The following is a 21,445-nucleotide window of genomic DNA, read 5'->3' on the forward strand; positions in this document are numbered from 1 at the left end:
TCTTTCTATGTATTCGCAGCACATTACACTTGTCGACATTGAGATTCAATTGCCATTCCCTGCACCATGTGTCAATTCGCTGCAGATCCTCCTGCATTTCAGTACAATTTTCCATTGTTACAACCTCTCTATACACCACAGCATCATCTGCAAAAAGCCTCAGTGAACTTCCGATGTCATCCACAAGGTCATTTATGTATATTGTGAATAGCAATGGTCCTATGACACTCCCCTGCGGCACACCTGAAATACTCTTACTTCGGAAGACTTCTCTCCATTGAGAATGACATGCTGCGTTCTGTTACCTAGGAACTCCTCAATCCAATCACACAATTGGTCTGATAGTCCATATGCTCTTACTTTGTTCATTAAACGACTGTGGGGAACTGTGTCGAACACCTTGCGGAAGTCAAGAAAAATGGCATCTACCTGTGAACCCGTGTCTATGGCCCTCTGAGTCTCGTGGACGAATAGCGCGAGCTGGGTTTCACATGACCGTCTTTTTCGAAACCCATGCTGTTTCCTACAGAGTAGATTTCTAGTCTCCAGAAAAGACATTACACTTGAACATAATATGTGTTCCAAAATTCTACAACTGATCGATGTTAGAGATATAGGTCTATAGTTCTGCACATCTGTTTGACGTCCCTTCTTGAAAACGGGGATGACCTGTGCCCTTTTCCAATCCTTTGGAATGCTACGCTCTTCTAGAGACCTACGGTACACTGCTGCAAGAAGGGGAGCAAGTTCCTTTGCGTACTCTGTGTAAAATCGAACTGGTATCCCATCAGGTCCAGAGGCCTTTCCTCTTTTGAGCGATTTTAATTGTTTCTCTATCCCTCTGTCGTCTATTTCGATATCTACCATTTTGTCATCTGTGCGACAATCTAGAGAAGCAACTACAGTGCAGTCTTCCTCTGTGAAACAACTTTGGAAAAATACATTTAGTATTTTGTCCTTTGGTCTGTCATCCTCTGTTTCAGTACCGTTTTGGTCACAGAGTGTCTGGACATTTTGTTTTGATCCACCTACCGCTTTGACATAAGACCAAAATTTCTTAGATTTTCTGCCAAGTCAGTACATAGAACTTTACTTTCGAAATCATTGAACGCATCTCGCATAGCCCTCCTCACACTACATTTCGCTTCCTGTAATTTTTGTTTGTCTTCAAGGCTTTGGCTATGTTTATGTTTGTTGTGAAGTTCTCTTTGTTTCTGCAGCAGTTTTCTAACTCGGTTGTTGTACCACGGTGGGTCTTTTGCATCTCTTACGATCTTGCTTGGCACATACTCATCTAACGCATAATGTACGATGGTTTTGAACTTTGTCCACTGATCCTCAACACTATCTGTACTTGAGACAAAACTTTTGTGTTGAGCCATCAGGTACTCTGAAATCTGCTTTTTGTCACTTTTGCTAAACAGAAAAATCCTCCTACCCTTTTTAATATTTCTATTTACGGCTGAAATCATCAATGCCGTAACCGCTTTATGATCGCTGATTCCCTGTTCTGCGTTAACTGTTTCAAATAGTTCGGGTCTGTTTGTCACCAGAAGGTCTAATATGTTATCGCCACGAGTCGGTTCTCTGTTTAACTGCTCAAGGTAGTTTTCAGAAAAAGCACTTAAAAAAATTTCACTGGATTCTTTGTCCATGCCACCCATTACGAACGTTTGAGTCTCCCAGTCTATATCAGGCAAATTAAAATCTCCACCCAGAACTATAACATGGTGGGGAAATCTACTCGAAATATTTTCCAAATTATCCTTCAGGTGCTCAGCCACAACAGCTGCTGAGCCAGGGGGCCTATAGAGACATCCAGTTACCATGTCTCAGCCTGCTTTAACTGTGACCTTCACCCAAATCATTTCACATTTTGGATCTCTGTCAATTTCCTTCGATACTATTGCACTTCTTATCGCTATAAACATGCCTCCCCCTTCACTGTCCAGCTTGTCTCTGCGGTATACATTCCAGAATAGTTTTCAGATAAAGCACTTAAAAAATTTCACTGGATTCTTTGTCTCTGCCACCCGTTATGAACGTTTGAGTCTCCCAGTCTATATCTGGCAAATTAAAATCTCCACCCAGAACTATAACGTGGTGGGGAAATCTACTCTAAATATTTTCCAAATTATCCTTCAGGTGCTCAGCCACAACAGCTGCTGAGCCAGGGGGCCTATAGAGACATCCAATTATCATGTCTGAGCCTGCTTTAACCGTGAAACCCAAATCATTTCACATTTCGGATCTCCGTCAATTTCCTTCGATACTATTGCACTTCTTATCGCTATAAACACGCCTCCCCCTTCACTGTCCAGCCTGTCTCTGCGGTATACATTCCAATCTGAGTTTATTATTTGCTTACTGTTTACGTCTGGTTTCAGCCAACTTTCTGTCCCTATTACTACATGGGCGTTGTGACCGTTTATTAATGAGAGCAGTTCTGGGACCTTCCTATAGATGCTCCTGCAGTTTACTATTAGCACATTAATATTGTTATTCCCTGCTGGATTTTGCCTACTCCTACCTTGCCGTGTCTCATGAGGTGTCTTGTCAGGCCTAGGGAGGGAATTCTCTAACCTAAAAAACCCCCATGTGCACTCCACACATACTCCACTACTCTTGTAGTGCACGCCTGACCTATTCAGGGGGACCCTACATTTCTCCACCCGATAGCAGAGGTCGAGAAATTTGCACTCCAGATCTCCGCAGAATCGTATCAGCCTCTAGTTTAAGCCTTCCACTTGGCTCCAAACCAGAGGACCGCGATCGGTTCTGGGAACGATACTACAAATAGTTAGCTCTGATTCCACCCCGCGAGCAAGGCTTTCTGCCTTCACCAATTCCGCCAATCACCTGTACGAACTGAGGATGACCTCTGAACCCAGACGGCAGGAGTCATTGGTGCCGACATGAGCGACAATTTGCAGTCGGGTGCACCCAGTGCTCTCTATCGCCGCCGGTAGGGCCTCCTCCACATCTCGGATGAGACCCCCCGGCAAGCAGACAGAGTGAACACTGGCCTTCTTCCCCGACCTTTCCGCTATTTCCCTAAGGGGCTCCATCACCCCCCTAACGTTGGAGCTCCCAATAACTAATAAACCCCTCCCCCCATGTGCCTGCTCGGACCTTGCTGAAGGAGGAGCCACATGTCCACTCACAGGCAGAGCGGGCGATGCCACACGGCCAGCCTCCACATTGACCCTCTGCCTCGTGTGCCGCGAATGCCGCTGAACCCGCCGCTCCCCTTGGGGAGAGGGTGGCCCAACCGAACCCGGTACCCGCAAAGATGTCTCGACAGCAGGGGCAGTGGGTGAATCATGTAACACCTGGGGTGTACCATGCGACGCACCAGACTCCCCACTGCCACTACACTCCTAGGCAGCAGCCTGAAGACAGCTGACCGCGGCCATCAACAAGCTCAGCTGTACGCGAACAGTGGCCAGCTCCTCCTGCGTCCGTACACAGCAGTCACACATCCTATCCATCCTAAGGAATCAATTTACTGAAGAGAGTTAATCAACTTTTAACTAGACAGCTAATTCACTAAAGGCGGCTGTTTATTGACTAAACTGTGGTTGCTAGCCACTTCTTGTAGAAAACAATGAAAATAGCACTACCTGTCTCTTTACTGTATTGAAAACAAACGCTAGCACTACTGGCACTATGGTTGACTAAAGGGACTCTCTCTGACTGTATTCAAAACAAACACGAAATCTATGGAATACTATTAATAGCACTCGACAATTAAAGCATCCTAAAAGCAAAAACACACGGAAGAAGGAGTGACAAGTAAGGAAAATACAGTTAATACTTAAATTAAGGTAGCTTGCTGCACAGCAGACGTGAAGCAGACGGCGGTTAGGACGACACTGACACTACTGGCACTATGGCTGACTAAAGGGACTCTCTCTGATTGTATTCAAAACAAACACAAAAACTATGGAACACTATTAATAGCACTCGACAATTGAAGCTTCCTAAAAGCAAAACACACGGAAGAAGAAGTGACAAGTAAGAAAAATACAGTTTATACTTAAATTAAGGTAGCTTGCTGCACAGTAGACGTGAAGCAGACGGAGGTTAGGAGATAGAATGCAAAGTGGTTGGTTTTGTGCAGGTCATCAGAAAAGGGAAAGTTGTTGTGAAGATTCTGGTAGTGTGGGATGGGGTGGGTGCCACTAAGTAAGTGGAATACTTTCCAGTACTTGGAGGAGTTAACTGGAACTGTAGCTTTGAGTCTGGTGCATGTCTGATGCCAGTCCTGGCATTTTTTGCATAGAGTAAATTTCTAACATGTCACTGTATTTGCGGGTGGCTTGTGAATGTATCCTGGTCATGAGTCCATAGGAAACAGCAATATAGACTACAGGATTCATGGAGAAGGAGTATGGCTTGTGGTGGAAGAGTGGGGCAGTGAGGATATATGGCTTTAGTAAAAGTCTGGGCAGAGATAGCATCTGACAAAGTCTGCTGCAGGAAGATTGTGGCATAGGGGATATCCTCTGGTGGTGGAAGGTTTGGGGTGTGGCTCTCTATATGGACATCTATGGATTCCTGGTAGGCATTCCAGTTGACACGAGAGTAATCGTGGGCAACTTTTGGATGGAGATTGAGATGGGGTGTGTGGGATTTGGTGAGGAGGACAGGAAGGTGCTCACTTTCCACTGGGTTGAGCATTTCTACACAGAGGTGTCAAAGGGTGTTGGAAGATTCTAGGATGACATCTGAAGTGGTGTTCCTTTCAGGACGGGCATGCTGTGGGATGGGATCAGTGTCAGCTTGGAGGGAGTCTGTAAATTGACTCCACTGCTGAAGTTCTGCAGCGGATCTACTGTGGGTGCTGAGGTCAGTGGCAATAATATAGGTGGAAAATGTATGGTCGATGTGGGTGAGGAAATTGTATGAGATCAAATTATTAGGTCGGATGTAGATAGTAGCACAGGTAACAGTTAGGGTTTTGAAGAAGAGGCTAAGGATAAGGTGTTTGGTGGGATTATTGAGTAAGGATTGAGATTGAGTAGGGACATTTTTGTGATGGCAGATTGCAACTCCACCTCTGGCCAGTGGAAGGGTTTATCTGTATGGTGGAAGATATACAGATAAATTCAGATGGTATGATATGATTGGAGGTATGTTTCATTAAGGATGAAGATATCGCCATTGTGCTGGGGCTGAGTATGAATGAAAAGGGGCTTGTTCGTGAGTAGGGAGCGGATTTTGTGGAATAGGACGCTGTATTGCTGTTGCACCATTATGGGGGCCTAGGGAGTGGATTTTGAGCATGAGGGGTCAAGAAGTTTAAACGGGGGAGCTGCTACAGATGAAAGTGAAGTGGACTTGGTTTTTGGAGTAGATGGCCTGGGTATTGAGCAGGCAGTAAGAGAAATTTTTTATAGGGTATGAGGCCATTGGAAGGCATGAATATTTTGGAGGGCAATGGTGAGGACTCTGATGATGTCTTTAGTAGTCTGAGTTTAGCTTAGTGAGTTATTGGGATGGATCGGATGATCAATACGGTGGACAGCTACTGTTAATTCTGGTCTTACTAGTGAGGGTTTAGTCTTGCACTTGGAAGAATAGGTAGGGTGGTCATCATTGTAGGTGGGAGGGGAGATGAGATTGGGACATCATTTGAGGAAGAGGAAGTCTTTATAGTGAGGACAGGTGGGGGAATTTTTACAAATAGGAGTGAGGGGGTCATTATAAACAAGGCGTTTTTGGCAACATTAGGATTGGGGTGGCGATTTGGAGCATTTGCCTGTATAACAGCAGTTGTAAATTAGGGCTCCCTCTCTGAGCTGGTGATCAATGGAGGGACAGACTCTGGGTAGACTCACATGAGGTAGGCAGAGCCTGAATCATTGTAGATACAGCAAGCTGTACGGATTTCTAAAGCAGGATTGGAATTCAGTTCAGAAGCCACTTCCTCTGCCATGATCTCTTGGTCAGTCTTCATTATCTCAACAGTGAAGGTGGGGGATGGTGAGGAAGCTGGAGTTGTTTGGCTGTGGGAGTGGTGCTGAAGGAAATGAGGGAGGCATGAGGGCCAAAGGTAACTTATGGGATTTTGAGGAGGAAATTGGAGTGGAAGTTTGGATTCATGGATTTGATGAAGACAGAATCTTTGCAGTGATGATTTGAGTGATGAGAATGTGAGGAATGCATTTTATTATTTCTAGAGTGAGGGTTTTGCCATTTAGGAATTCTGGGTCAGGATTGGAGAGAAGGAAAGTGGACACAGCCGAGGGAAAAGGTGCATGAGGAGGGAGTGGCACCTATGTGTTCAGTAGGATTGGGTATTGCTTGTGATTCTTTGGTTTGGTCCTAGGTGTGAATCTGCGTTAGGGTTCTCATGTGGCTTTTTGGTAATTGTGAGAAGGGGGGGGGGGGGGAATTGTAGGAGGTGGGATGTGGTGTGTTGCAAGTCATTTCAAAAGGCAGGAATTGGTTCAGTCACATGTTGATTGTAGTGTGGCTTCAGGCATTGTGATGATAGCTCGAGAAGCTGTTATTTTGGCTGGAGTTGGAGACAAAGTGGTTGGTGAAGGAAAAGTTGGAAGTGGCTTATAGGAAGACTGTTTGAAGGGGAGCGTGGATGTATTGTGGTGGGCCAGAGGAATCTCTCCACATAGTGATAATGGGAGTAGAGAAGGGTGTGGTGTAAATGGGGGAGGTGACTGGAGTGTCCATTGTGAGTCAAAGGAAAACAGTAGGACAGAAGGTTGATGATAATTACCAGCAACGGAGCACCACCAAGGTTACTGCTGCTGCGGCAGCAGCTGCTACGATGGGAAGGTGGCTGAAAACGATGGTGATGGCTACAATAAAACAATGACACACAAGCAGATGATGATGAACACACACAGATGAAAGTACCAACAACACAAGCAAACTATGTAGATGAACAAATAAAGATGCAAAACATAAAGGATTGGTCCTACTAGTATATGCACAACAGTAGTAGCAACAAACCAAACTAGAGTCAGAGACTTATAGTCAGTTGGTGTTGATGCTGTTTCTTTTGATTATGTTGCTGTTTATGAGGTGGTCATTATGGTGGGACCTGAGAACACAGCTGTTTTTTTTTTTTTTTTTGGTATACATACCGCATGTCACTTCTGTACTGATGTTAGAATAGTACAGTCTCCCTTGCTTCGGAATTCTAGCTCTGAGCCAAGCTATATGCAATATCTTCTAGTGTGCAGGTAGTGTGCAAAAACTCCAAGTAATACATAAATATGAGATCACAATTATGATTCAATCGCATTTTAGAATTTCTGCTCATCCTGAGATTGAGTGATGTCTGTTGGTACTATCTCCACGGCAGGTCTTGCTGCTGTAATTTATTCTTGCAATAACAATTACAATCAGTTAAATATGATTTATTATTTCCTTTGTTAGACACTTCATTTTGGATTAATTTTCATTCATGTTTCAACTGAATGTCACCATTATGTTCTAAAGCTGATTTAGAGCTGGTAACATTTTCACCCATTATACTAATTCATGAACAGCGACCAAATTTCTCATTTGCAATCCACTTAGTAAATCATTACAGTCCCTCATAACCAAATAAAATATTAGTCTGGGTTCTAAATCACATAATGGTTTTTTTTTTTGGAGGACAACATTTCCTGTTGTTAATTACCTATACTTTTAGAAAAGGCATTATGGTATCTGTACATGAATGAGAAAGTTTATTGCAAACTTGTTCAAATAAAACAAAAGTTTGTAAGATTTTAAAATTTGATCATATTTCCTGTGATGTTTCACAAAATTGTCAAATTTTAATCAGACCAACAGACTGTTACAGTGGCTAATTCATTGTTTCTAATGTATCTTATGCATTAGTGCCATGTAAGTCAGTGTAACATGATCATTTGAGCAATGTCAATACTGTATGAATCACTTCAATGTATCAGAAAACCTTGAGCCTATTGAAATGCAAGTATCATTTGCCATGCCCTGCCCTTTGGAATTCTTCAAAATAAATCTGCATGTGACATGAATGGTCAAAGATTCGTCTCTGAATGTAAGACAACCCCTATAAATGTAAGATGACCCCTACATACTGCACTAAACAATGTAAAAATGTTGATCTCAGCAGCAATAGTTTCATCTGTGAATATAAGGTGACCCCATATTTTTCAAATGATTCCCCACCAACTTTTCTCTCCCTAAATCATGGCACAACAGCAGTATAATGAATGAAACCTTCCTCCAACCTCATAATACTATTCCCATTTTGCCATACATCCTTCACTGAACAGATAACATGCTCCCCATGGCGGAGTTGCTATTAGCCACCACAAGAAACTCCCTGTCTGGCCACAACTCTTCTACAACAGTCCTAACGAACAATTTATTCTCATCCTCTTCCTCAAAACCCTAACTGTTACCTGTGCCACTATCTGTAGCCAACCACATCATCCCATTCCATAAAACTTCCTCACCCACATAGACCATACCTTTTCAACCTATATTATTGCCACTGACAGTAACATCCATGTCCTGTCATGTGCTGGACTTCAGTGATGGCATTGGTTTACTGACTCTCTCCATAGTGATACAATCCCTTTCCTACTGCATACTCACCTTGAAAGTATTTCCACTCCTGATGTTATCTTTCCCTCTCCTAATCTACTCGGGCGCATTACTACAACAGTACTTGACCCCATCAGAAGCTACCATCTCCCTGTCCTACACACTGTCCTCTACACTTCAAACACTGCCTGTGCACCCACTCCTCCTGCCTCTCCCAAACACATCTGGGACTAGTCCTGTACCACCTAAACACAACCTTCTGAAATTCCTTCACCGAAGAAGATGAAGTAAATATTCCAGAATTCAAATCAAGAACAGCTGCCAGCATGAGTAATGTAGAAGTAGATATCCTCAGAGTAGTGAAATAACTTAAATCACTCAATAAAAGCGAGTCTTCTGGTCCAGACTATATACCAGATAGGTTCCTTTCAGAATATGCTGATACAATAGCTCCAAACTTAACAATCATATTCATATACAACCATTTGCTCAACAAAAGATCCTTACCCAAAGACTGGAAACTTGCACAGGTCACACCAATATTTCAGAAAGGTAATAGGAGCAATCCATTAAATTACAGGCCCATATCATTAATGTTGATATGCAGCAGGATTTTGGAACATATATTAGTTCAAAAATATGAATTACCTCAAAGAAAATGGTCTATTGACACACAGTCAACATGGATTTAGAAAATATCGTTCTTGTTCAACACAGTATGCTGATGACTCTGCCTTCCTCACCCTCTACCCTACCCTCCAGAAATCTCATAGATCCCTCTTGCCCATCTCATTCAGTTCATCTCCTGGTGCAACCAATGGCTCTTCAAAATCAAACCTACCAAAACCCAGGCAATAATTACACAGGCCAATGAAAATTTTTTTTTGAAAAACTTTATTTGCTTTGATAGCTGATCTTTATGGATTTTTATGAGTTGAATCCAAATCTAGCCTTAGTTTCTTTTTGTATCATCCATAGTTTTCGAGCAGTATGCTTTTTATTATATGGTATAAAAATCCTATGCTACACGGTAAACGGGGAAATTAATGAAATGATTTGTTACAACGTAAGCATGGTTTGTATTTACAGTAAGCTACTTAAATCAATGATATGTGTTAATAGAGGTTTCACTTGTCAGCTGGAATTGGTTTGTATTTTCTTTCTATTTTTTCTTTGAAGCTTCTTGTGTAGCTTTTTCTACAATGAGTCGCTTGCTGATCTTCTCGTTGAAGTGACCAACAGTAGTCCCCCATCATGTTGGTGTTCCAGTGGCCTCGGTAGCGTTTTTCCATCACTAGTTTTGGATGAATTCCCCATTGACGCGCAAGTTGCCAAAGTGGCATCAAATCGAAAGACTTGCACCAGGCAAACGGTCTGCCCGATGGGAGGCCCTAGTCGCACAACATATTTTTTTTTTTTATATTTTTTATTTATTTATTTATTTTTTTGGATGAATCTATAAACAACCTCCAGTCTTACTTTTTGTATTCAATACCAAACTCATTCATCAGACTGGGAATGTCTGAGCAGTACACTAAATCACCTTCTTGTTGGAAAAACTTGGAAAATTGCTTCTCTCACTTTCTATTCATGTATATGCTGTTTCCAACTGCCAATAAGTTCCTTTCTTTTAATCAAGAGCCAAGCAATTCAGCTTTTTCTTTCGTTAAGCCCAGATCCCTAACCAAATTGTTAAGCTCGATCTGAGTAAACAGTTTAGGCTCTAGACTTTCTGTATTACAATAAAATTCATCATCATCTGGTTCATCTAAATCACATTGTACATCAGAAAATACTTCTCTTGGAATAGAATTTAAATTATCTGGTGGTTCAGGAACCGGCAAATCTACACCATGCCCTACTTGTTAGATGGCGGACAGAAGGTTAGGGTATCTTATTATCTTCTTGTTTTTCGAAGTATGACTGGTAATATGAACACTGCAAAAGTAGCAACCATTGGAATGATTTCTTGGCTCCCTCCATATCATAGGAACAGCAAATCTAAAGGCTTTTTTCTCCTTTTTGGACAATTTTCTCATTCAACACGCACATAACATACTTAATGTGGCGCCCAAGATTTATCTTGATCACCAAGTTTAGATCCAAAGTATGATAGATAAACCTTTTTCACAAAGTCTGTAATGTTTCTTTGGTGTTTTTTAATCACAACTTCACTACAAATATAAAAAAACTGTCACCAGAGTTTTTACAACCACAGTTAGACATTGTACTGAGCACATGTACAGGAAATGGGAAAGTGTGGTTAGGTTGACAGTAAACAAAACACCATCTGTTAACACAAATTATAGAATTGACCTTTTTTACCAGCAAATGTTTTTCAGCAGTGCTACCAATGTCATCTACATTCATTACACCTCCTTTTTAAATTATTTTAGCTATATAAAAGCTGTTAAATTCTTTAAAAAATCGCTTAATTTAATAAATTTAACTGTAAAATGTGAAGAAATGGTGGGTGATACAGTTTTTTAAGTATCATATTTGGATTTTCCACCCTAAAAATCTTAAGAATAAGGTATTTTCAGAAAAATGTTTTTTCCATCGTTGGCCTGTGTTACAGGCTGAACTACCCACAGCTTCTCCACTCATGACTTTCACTTTATCAGTCATGACCATCCTATCCAAACACTGAAATTTTTTGGATTAACACTTGATCACCAATTAACATGGAAGTCTCATTTACTAACCATTCAACAGAAAGTCCTCAATAGACTAAAACATACAAAAAATTACTAACCGGCCGAACATGGGGATTGCACCCTTCCACAATCCTCCACACCTTTAAAGCTCTAATCTGACCTATTCTCTGCTATGCCCATGTGGCGTGGATTTCCACTCCTCCCTCCTTTTATCATGCCGAAGAGATCCTTGAATGCCACATATTCTGTATAGTCTTTCGGATCATTACCTTCCCCCACCTACATCCTCTAACAACGTACAAAATTTCCCACCCTACTCTTCCATCTTGAACACCTGTGAATATCCTACTTTACCCATAAACTCAGCACTACCCACCCTCTAGTTTCCCCCAGAGCTGCTCACTGATTCTTGTACTCTAATCTGCCTCTACCACAACATTTCACCAATACTACACCTCCACACCCTCTACATCCCCTTCCACTGAAATTTTAATCACCTTCTCCTACACAACCATGAAGTACACCTTGGTATATACCCATCCTACCAGGTCTAGGACCTTACCACCTTCCCCTTGTCAGGACACCCTTCCCCTCCAGCCTTCTGTCTGTCTTTATATTCATGTATGACACTCATTTTCTGTTGATCCGTGTTTATATTTTAATTACTTAGCAAATTATCCATTTGTATCCTAACTTATGCAGTTGACACTCTGCTCTTTTACTGTACAAAATGCTTATTTTTGTCCACCATGATGTCCAGCTTTTATATTATGTTTTTAAAATTTTACTTTCATGTGGCTGAAGAACAGCAAATTGTATTTGCTGATAGCCCACCCACTGCCCGTATGGGGTGTGGGTGGAGGGTGGTGGGCATGATATAACAATAAAGAAAAAAAAATTCAAGTGACCTAACATGGAAACCCCCCCATGAACCATGGACCTTGCCGTTGGTGGGGAGGCTTGCGTGCCTCAGTGATACAGATGGCCGTACTGTAGGTGCAACCACAACGGAGGGGTATCTGTTGAGAGGCCAGACAAACATGTGGTTCCTGAAGAGGTGCAGCAGCCTTTTCAGTAGTTGCAGGGGCAACAGTCTGGATGATTGACTGATCTGGCCTTGTAACATTAACCAAAACGGCCTTGCTGTGCTGGTACTACGAACGGCTGAAAGCAAGGGGAAACTACAGCCGTAATTTTTCCCGAGGACATGCAGCTTTACTGTATGATTAAATGATGATGGCGTCCTCTTGGGTAAAATATTCCGGAGGTAAAATAGTCCCCCATTCGGATCTCCGGGTGGGGGCTACTCAAGAGGACGTCGTTATCAGGAAAAAGAAAACTGGCGTTCTACGGATTGGAGCGTGGAATGCCTTAATCGGGCAGGTAGATTAGAAAATCTAAAAAGGGAAATGGATAGGTTAAAGTTAGATATAGTGGGAATTAGTGAAGTTCGGTGGCAGCAGGAACAAGACTTTTGGTCAGGTGATTACAGGGTTATAAATACAAAATCAAATAGGGGTAATGCAGGAGTAGGTTTAATAATGAATAAAAAAATAGGAGTGCGGGTTAGCTACTACAAACAGCATAGTGAAAGCATTATTGTGGCCAAGATAGACACAAAGCCCATGCCTACTACAGTAGTACAAGTTTATATGCCAACTAGCTCTGCAGATGATGAAGAAATTGATGAAATGTATGACGAGATAAAAGAAATTATTCAGGTAGTGAAGGGAGACGAAAATTTAATAGTCATGGGTGACTGGAATTCGTCAGTAGGAAAAGGGAGAGAAGGAAACATAGTAGGTGAATATGGTTTGGGGGGAAGAAATGAAAGAGGAAGCCGCCTTGTAGAATTCTGCACAGAGCATAACTTAATCATAGCTAACACTTGGTTCAAGAATCATAAAGAAGGTTGTATACCTGGAAGAATTCTGGAGATACTAAAAGGTATCAGATAGATTATATAATGGTAAGACAGAGATTTAGGAACCAGGTTTTAAATTGTAATACATTTCCAGGGGCAGATGTGGATTCTGACCACAATCTATTGGTTATGAACTGCAGATTGAAACTGAAGAAACTGCAAAAAGGTGAGAATTTAAGGAGATGAGACCTGGATAAACTGAAAGAACCAGAAGTTGTAGAGAGTTTCAGGGAGAGCATAAGGGAACAATTGACAGGAATGCGGGAAAGAAATACAGTAGAAGAAGAATGGGTAGCTCTGAGGGATGAAGTAGTGAAGGCAGCAGACGATCAAGTAGGTAAAAAGACGAGGGCTAATAGAAATCCTTGGGTAACAGAAGAAATATTGAATTTAATTGATGAAAGGAGAAAATATAAAAATGCAGTAAATGAAGCAGGCAAAAAGGAATACAAACGTCTCAAAAATGAGATCGACAGGAAGTGCAAAATGGCTAAGCAGGGATGGCTAGAGGACAAATGTAAGGATGTAGAGGCCTGTCTCACTAGGGGTAAGATAGACACTGCCTACAGGAAAATTAAAGAGACCTTTGGAGAGAAGAGAACCACTTGTATGAATATCAAGAGCTCAGATGGCAACCCAGTTCTAAGCAAAGAAGGGAAGGCAGAAAGGTGGAAGGAGTATATAGAGGGTTTATACAAGGGCGATGTACTTGAGGACAATATTATGGAAATGGAAGAGGATGTAGATGAAGACGAAATGGGAGATACGATACTGCGTGAAGAGTTTGACAGAGCACTGAAAGTCCTGAGTCGAAACAAGGCCCCGGGTGTAGACAACATTCCATTAGAACTACTGACGGCCTTGGGAGAGCCAGCCATGACAAAACTCTACCATCTGGTGAGCAAGATGTATGAGACAGGCAAAATACCCTCAGACTTCAAGCAGAATATAATAATTCCAATCCCAAAGAAAGCAGGTGTTGACAGATGTGAAAATTACCGAACTATCAGTTTAATAAGTCACAGCTGCAAAATACTAACGCGAATTCTTTACAGACGAATGGAAAAACTGGTAGAAGCGGACCTCGGGGAAGATCAGTTTGGATTCCGTAGAAATGTTGGAACATGTGAGGCAATACTAACCTTACGACTTATCTTAGAAGAAAGATTAAGAAAAGGCAAACCTATGTTTCTAGCATTTGTAGACTTAGAGAAAGCTTTTGACAATGTTAACTGGAATACTCTCTTTCAAATTCTGAAGGTGGCAGGGGTAAAATACTGAGAGCGGAACGCTATTTACAATTTGTACAGAAACCAGATGGCAGTTATAAGAGTCGAGGGGCATGAAAGGGAAGCAGTGGTTGGGAAAGAGCGTGACAGGGTTGTAGCCTCTGCCCGATGTTATTCAATCTGAATATTGAGCAAGCAGTAAAGGAAACAAAAGAAAAATTCGGAGTAGGTATTAAAATTCATGGAGAAGAAGTAAAAACTTTGAGGTTTGCTAATGACATTGCAATTCTATCAGAGACAGCAAAGGACTTGGAAGAGCAGTTGAACGGAATGGACAGTGTCTTGAAAGGAGGATGTAAGATGAACATCAACAAAAGCAAAACGAGGATAATGGAATGTAGTCAAATTAAATCTGGTGATGCCGAGGGAATTAGATTAGGAAATGAGACACTTAAAGTAGTAAAGGAATTTTGCTATTTATGGAGTAAAATAACTGATGATGGTTGAAGTGGAGAGGATATAAAATGTAGACTGGCAATGGCAAGGAAATCGTTTCTGAAGAAGAGAAGTTTGTTAACATTGAGTATAGATTTAAGTGTCAGGAAGACGTTTCTGAAAGTATTTGTATGGAGTGTAGCCATGTATGGAAGTGAAACATGGACGATAACTAGTTTGGACAAGAAGAGAATAGAAGCTTTCGAAATGTGGTGCTACAGAAGAATGCTGAAGATAAAGTGGGTAGATCACATAACTAATGAGGAGGTACTGAATAGGATTGGGGAGAAGAGAAGTTTGTGGCACAACTTGACTAGAAGAAGGGATCGGTTGGTAGGACATGTTCTGAGGCATCAAGGGAACACAAATTCAGCATTGGAGGGCAGCGTGGAGGGTAAAAATCGTAGAGGGAGACCAAGAGATGAATACACTAAGCAGATTCAGAAGGATGTAGGTTGCAGTAGGTACTGGGAGATGGAGAAGCTTGCACATGATAGAGTGGCATGGAGAGCTGCATCAAACCAGTCTCAGGACTGAAGACCACAACAACAACATGGAAACCTCACCTACAAACCATCCAACATAAAGCCCACCACAGACTAGAACTACTGACTGGCCAGACTTGGGGATTGCACCCATCCACTGTCTTTCATATGTATAAAACCTTGATCAGACCCATCCTTTGCAATGTGAATTTTGTGTGGATCTATACCCCCCACACAAGTTCTTTAAGTCCTGTCAGATCCTCAAACACCATGCACTCTGCCTCACTTTCAACATCTTTTTCCTTTCCTCACAAGGATCCTTTACCAACTCATCAAATTGCCACCTCTCCTTACTCACATTGAACACCTCTGAACACTCTACAGCATCCGCAAACTCAACTCCAATAATCCTGTTGTTTCCACCCTACTGTCCAATCCTCGTATGCTGCCATGCCTTTACCAACACATTTCATGAACCCTACACCTACACACCCTCCACACACTCTTCCAAAAAAACTTCAATGATCTTCCCCTTCCAGGTCATGAACCCTGCCTTACATTTATCCATCTTGCCAACTGAAAGTCCACTCCACCCATTGCACCTCATCAGGGCTTCCCACTCGACACATTTTCCTCCCCCCCTTTTCCCCATCTGTCCTTCCGAGACTCCTTTTCCCGAAAACTATTAGTGTCACCTATTGCCCCTTCTACTGCAACCTCTCTTCTGTCTCAACAGCCACTCCTGCTCCATCTTTGCTATACATCAATCATCCATCCTTATACCACCACATTCCTTCCTTCCTCACCAGCCAACCTTCCCCCTTCAACAACAGACTCCTATCCCAGGACTGGTCCTTCTAGTTCTTAGTGACAGGAAGGTGGTTCTTTTAAATATCAATGTTTCGGCATCAAGTTTTAAATGTGCACTTCTTGTGTTTTGTTTTATCATTTATTATTGCTGTTTTTATGTACCAGTCCCAGAGGTCATATCCCTCATATACAAACATAGACAGACGTTGACTGTGGATATTGTATCACTGACACAGTCCCTTTGACTGTTCAGGGATGTCACTAAACCCACCCAAAGATGTAAACAATCATGCATGAGCAGCACCTATTAGATGGAGGGGGTACGACAGCCGATCAGTTCCTGTCATTCCACCAGAAAGGAGGTACACAGCTTGTGTTGTTTGTTGTTCCACCATGGCTAGATGGTCAATACTGCGGTGGATCCCATCCACAGTATTACTTTGTGCCAGGAAAAGCTCTCAACAAGGGAAGCGTCCAGGCATCTCAGAGTGAACCAAAACAATGTTGTTCGGATATGGAGGAGATAAAGAGAGACAAGAACTCTCGATGACATGCCTCGCTCAGGATGCCCAAGGGCTACTACTGCAGTGGATGACCGCTAGCTATGGATTATGGCTTGGAGGAAGCCTGACAGCAACGCCACCTTGTTGAATAATGCTTTTCGTGCAGCCACAGGACATCAAGTTACAACTCAAATTGAATGCAATAGGCTGCATGATGCGCAACTTTACTCCTGACGTCCATGGTGAGGTCCATCTTTGCAACCACAAAACCATGCATTGCAGCCAGCTGCGATGGCCATGCGGTTCTAGGTGCTTCAGTCCAGAACCACGTGTTTACTATGGTCACAGGTTCAAATCCTGCCTCGGGCATGGATGTGTGTGATGTCCTTAGGTTAGTTAGGTTTAAGTAGTTCTAAGGTTAGGGGACTGATGACCTCAGGTGTTAAGTCCCATAGTGCTTAGAGCCATCTGAACCATGCAGCACAGTACAGATGGGCCCAACAACATGCCAAATGGACCGCTCAGGATTGGCATCACATTCTCTTCACTGATGAGTGTTGCACATGCCTTCAATCAGACAATCATTGGAGATGTGTTTGGAGGCAATCTGGTCAGGCTGAATGCCTTGAACACACTGTCCAGTGAGTGCAGTAAGGTGGAGGTTCCCTGCTGTTTTGGGGTGGCATTATATGGGGCCGACGTATGCCACTGGCGGTCATGGAAGGCACCGTAATGGCTGTACGATATGTACATGCCATCGTCCGACCATATGGCAACCATATCAGCAGCATATTGGCAAGGGATTCGTGTTCATGGATGACAATTCGCACCCCAATCTTGCACATCTTGTGAATGACTTCCTTCAGGATAACATCACTCGAGTAGAGTGGCCAACATGTTCTCCTGACAAGAACCCTATCAAACATGCCTGGGATAGATTGAAAAGGGCTGTTTATGGACATGTTTCACGAACCACTCTGAGGGATGTATGCCAAATCGCCATTGAGGAGTGGGACAATCTGGACCAACAGTGCCCTGATGAACTTGTGGATAGTATGCCATGATGAATACAGCCTTGCAGCAATGTAAGAGGACGTGCTACAGGGTATTAGAGGTGCCGGTGTGTACAGCAGTCTGGACCACCACCTCTGAAGGTCTCGATGTATGGTGGCACAACATGGGGATGTGTAGTTTTCATGAGCAATAAAAAGGGCAGAAATGATGTTTATGTTGATCTCTATTCCAGTTTTCTGTATAGCTTCCAGAACTCTTGGAAATGAGGTGATGCAAAACTTTTTTATGATGTGTGTATTTAAAAATCTCCATTCTATTTTTCAGCTCTAAAATGTTTTAAATTAATTCTAAATATCTCCCCTATTTTTTCTTGTTTCTTTTAAATCTCTTTAATTTCTATTGTTAATCTGCTGAAGAGTGGTTTGCCTGTACTGCTGATGGCTTCCCCTCTCCCCCTCCAACGAACCTTTCACCCAAATGAGGTGCAGTGGGGTGAAATAACAATAAAGAAAAAAAGAAGGGAAAAAAGAATTGAATAACAAATTTGGGAAAAAATGTCATCTTATAACTGGGTAAATATTCCCAGAATGAGATTTTCACTCTGCAGCAGAGTGTGTGCTGATTTGAAACTTCCTGGCAGATTGAGACCGTGTGTGCCAGACCGAAACTTGAATTCAGGACCTTTGCCTTTCACGGGCAAGTGCTCTACCAATTCTCAGTCTGGCACACAGTTTTAATCTGCCAGAAAGTTTCATGGTAAATATTAAAGAAGAATTTGTTGTGTTGTGGTCGTCTCTGCAGACTGGCTTGACATGGGTCTCCTCATTATCTTTTGCTGTGCAAGCCTCACCATATCCACCTAAGAACTGCAATTTACATCCATTTGAACCTGGTCTCTCTCTACAATTTTTAACCCTCCGTCCCTCCCCCAACCTTTCCCCATTCTTCTCTCCATTACCTAATTGACTATTCCTTGAGTCCTTGATACCTCATGATGTATTCTATTGACCAACCCCTTCATTCTGTCAAATTGTGCCATAAATTTAGTGCCTCTCCAATTCAGATCAGCACCTTTTCATTAGTTATGAAATCTACCCATCTAATCTTCAGATGGAGTTTTTGGCCTTAGTTTACTAAGTGAAGGACATGGGACTTTGGCTGGTAGCTGTGGCCCTTGTTCAGTACATACTCGTCACATGTGGAGTCAGAAATCTGCAACATCAAGTTGCTATCATGTTGCAGAATTCTGAAACCACATTTGCTGTGCATGTACTGAGTGGGGGCCACAACTGCCATCCAGAGTCCCATGTCCACTTAGCATACAAAGGCAAGAAACTTCATTACTTCCCACACTGTCTGTTCCTTCATATTCCTACATTTCCCTTCTTCATTGAGTTCTTTCATTTTCTTGCAACTCGCTGTGTAATCAATATAGTCTGTAGCTACAGTTGTTAAGCCTTTCTTTTAATTGATGCATTTTATTATTTTCCATGTTTAATACCTTTTGAAGTTGTCTCATCAAGTATGCTTTTTATTTTACTTGATTCATTTATTTAATGAAAGCTGTTACATAGGCACAGTTTTGAGTATAGTGTTCATGTTTTTCCTGTTTGCCCCTTTTATGTTTGTATACTGTCCAATTTTCTACTTTTTAAAATGCAGTACTACCACACTCTCAAAGACGGCATTTACTGTATGTTCCCTCACTCCCCAGTTTTCCTGAATTAATTCATTTCTGCTTATCTTATTGATACTGCTTAAGTTCTTCACATATTCTGTGGTTACATTGATAATTTTTTGTTTTAATTTGTTTGTGTATCACTTTCCGTGTTCTCTACCTCCTGAAGTAGTCTTGTCTAGTACTAATTTTATTGGTTTTATTTATTGATATAAACTATTGTAGGTTTGCTGTTTCAGTTTTCTGTTAAAGCTTTTTCCTGTTTACTCCCTTTATATTTATTTTCAGTTCAAGTTTTCACTTTTTACTTTGCATTCCTACCACACTGTCAAAGATGTTATTTATTCCAGAATTTCGCAGGAGAGCTTCTGTAAAGTTTGGAAGGTAGGAGACGAGGTACTGGCAGAACTAAAGCTGTGAGTACCGGGCGTGAGTCGTGCTTCGGTAGCTCAGTTGGTAGAGCACTTGCCCACGAAAGGCAAAGGTCCCGAGTTCGAGTCTCGGTCGGGCACACAGTTTTAATCTGCCAGGAAGTTTCATGTTATTTATTGTACATTTCTGCTTCAGTCTAGATGTGTGACTTCTTTTTGCAGTGTCGTTTACAAATATTGTAATTACTTTGGCAAAAATAGTCAGTAAATGTCTCAAGATGGCCTTGTAAGGCAAAAACCAGTTAATACAACAAAGTAATACTATAGAACAAAAGTAAAATAATGCTTTTCATTTATTATAATGTTGTTTTAGTGACAAAAGATTCAGTTTGGATGATAAATATATTCTATTCACATTCATAAATTTTCTGTTGTGTATTCCTCACATAAAAGCCTCAGAATCTGGTGGGCTATCGTGTAGTACTTTGATGTATATGTAGTTAATTGCCATCAGCTATCTACTCTTGTTCAAAGATTTTTACATGCTCACTTGATTAAACTGCTGACAAAGAAATTTTGCTGTTTGTATTACATTATCTCAATTTTTGTGGTACTGTTGTATCTTAAGAAGATTATATTATTTTTACAGGTTTATTAGAGCAGATGATGATGCACTCATTATTAGACAAGCGAGCCTTGATGATTCTGGTACATATACCTGCACAGCCGTCAATTCTGTAGGTTCAGCTGATAGACATATGGTAGTGAATGTGCAAGGTATGTTCTCAGCATGATATAGTACCCAGACAGAACATTTCCATGAGTTGTATATTCATATGTGTATTAGTGTTGGTTTAGCTAGGAATGTCAAAGAAAAGTATTTATGTAATTGCATTGTGAAGATGAAGCACCCACATTTATTTAGACATTAATGTCTTTTTGTGATTCATTTTTTTTAAGTTATTGTAAATAGTGTATATAGTGTGCTTTGTTTAGACATGATCAGTCTGTTCACATTCTAGATATCCCTAAACTTTTTCATTATAGCTAATTGCATTCTATTTACTTATGAGTAGTTATAAACATTGATTTAGCTCCTTCTTTCATTTCTCCACAACTCCTTAACTAACCAACTGCTGGAAATTGCTTATTGATTTTCTCAACTGTTTTGGTTTGCTGTGGAAACTATTTAGACCACTCATGTTCTTTGTTTGTATTCCAGTTTTATTAGAGGGTATTATTGTGTTTGACTATGTGATATGCAGCAGCAGTCAATACATTGGAGTTGTGTATATTAGGAAAAGATTTTAAATCAATAATTTTTACAAGGTTTTGACTTTTTGCATATAACCCTCTTCTTCATTCACTCTTGCATCTCTCCAGAATATCTTCTCATTTTCTATTGTACTCCATTCACCTGTTTTTTCCAGTCATTGCCTAATGCTCCCTCCAAAACTCTCTCTACAACCACTGGTTCTTACATGTGTGCTACCAATCAAAGTGTTAGTTAGTTAGTTTAATTTCCATGGCTCATTTTGCACTATGAATCATAATGATGTGGATGGAAACATTTTACACTCAAACACAAATTAATTTGTAGATATGGGTACATACTAAACATTTATAACTTGATTTAAAATTTGTTATGTATTTCTTTAAACATACAGATGTGAGTTAGTAATTACTACCCATCACCCTTTATAATGATAGACACTCTTCTATGGAATAG

General features: G+C 41.3%; 1 protein-coding gene across 1 annotated transcript in view; it reads left to right on the top strand.

Moving 5' to 3' along the window:
- LOC124555753 (hemicentin-1-like) overlaps window positions 1-21,445 on the top strand; it is an 817,128-nt gene that overhangs the window by 341,589 nt on the left and 454,094 nt on the right. Inside the window, exon 20 of the mRNA XM_047129776.1 lies at window positions 20,366-20,493. Coding sequence (XP_046985732.1) covers window positions 20,366-20,493 — 128 coding nt within the window. The remainder of the gene's footprint in view (window positions 1-20,365; window positions 20,494-21,445) is intronic.

The sequence above is a fragment of the Schistocerca americana genome, chromosome X (genome assembly GCF_021461395.2).
Source record: "Schistocerca americana isolate TAMUIC-IGC-003095 chromosome X, iqSchAmer2.1, whole genome shotgun sequence".
In the NCBI taxonomy this organism is placed as follows: domain Eukaryota; kingdom Metazoa; phylum Arthropoda; class Insecta; order Orthoptera; family Acrididae; genus Schistocerca; species Schistocerca americana.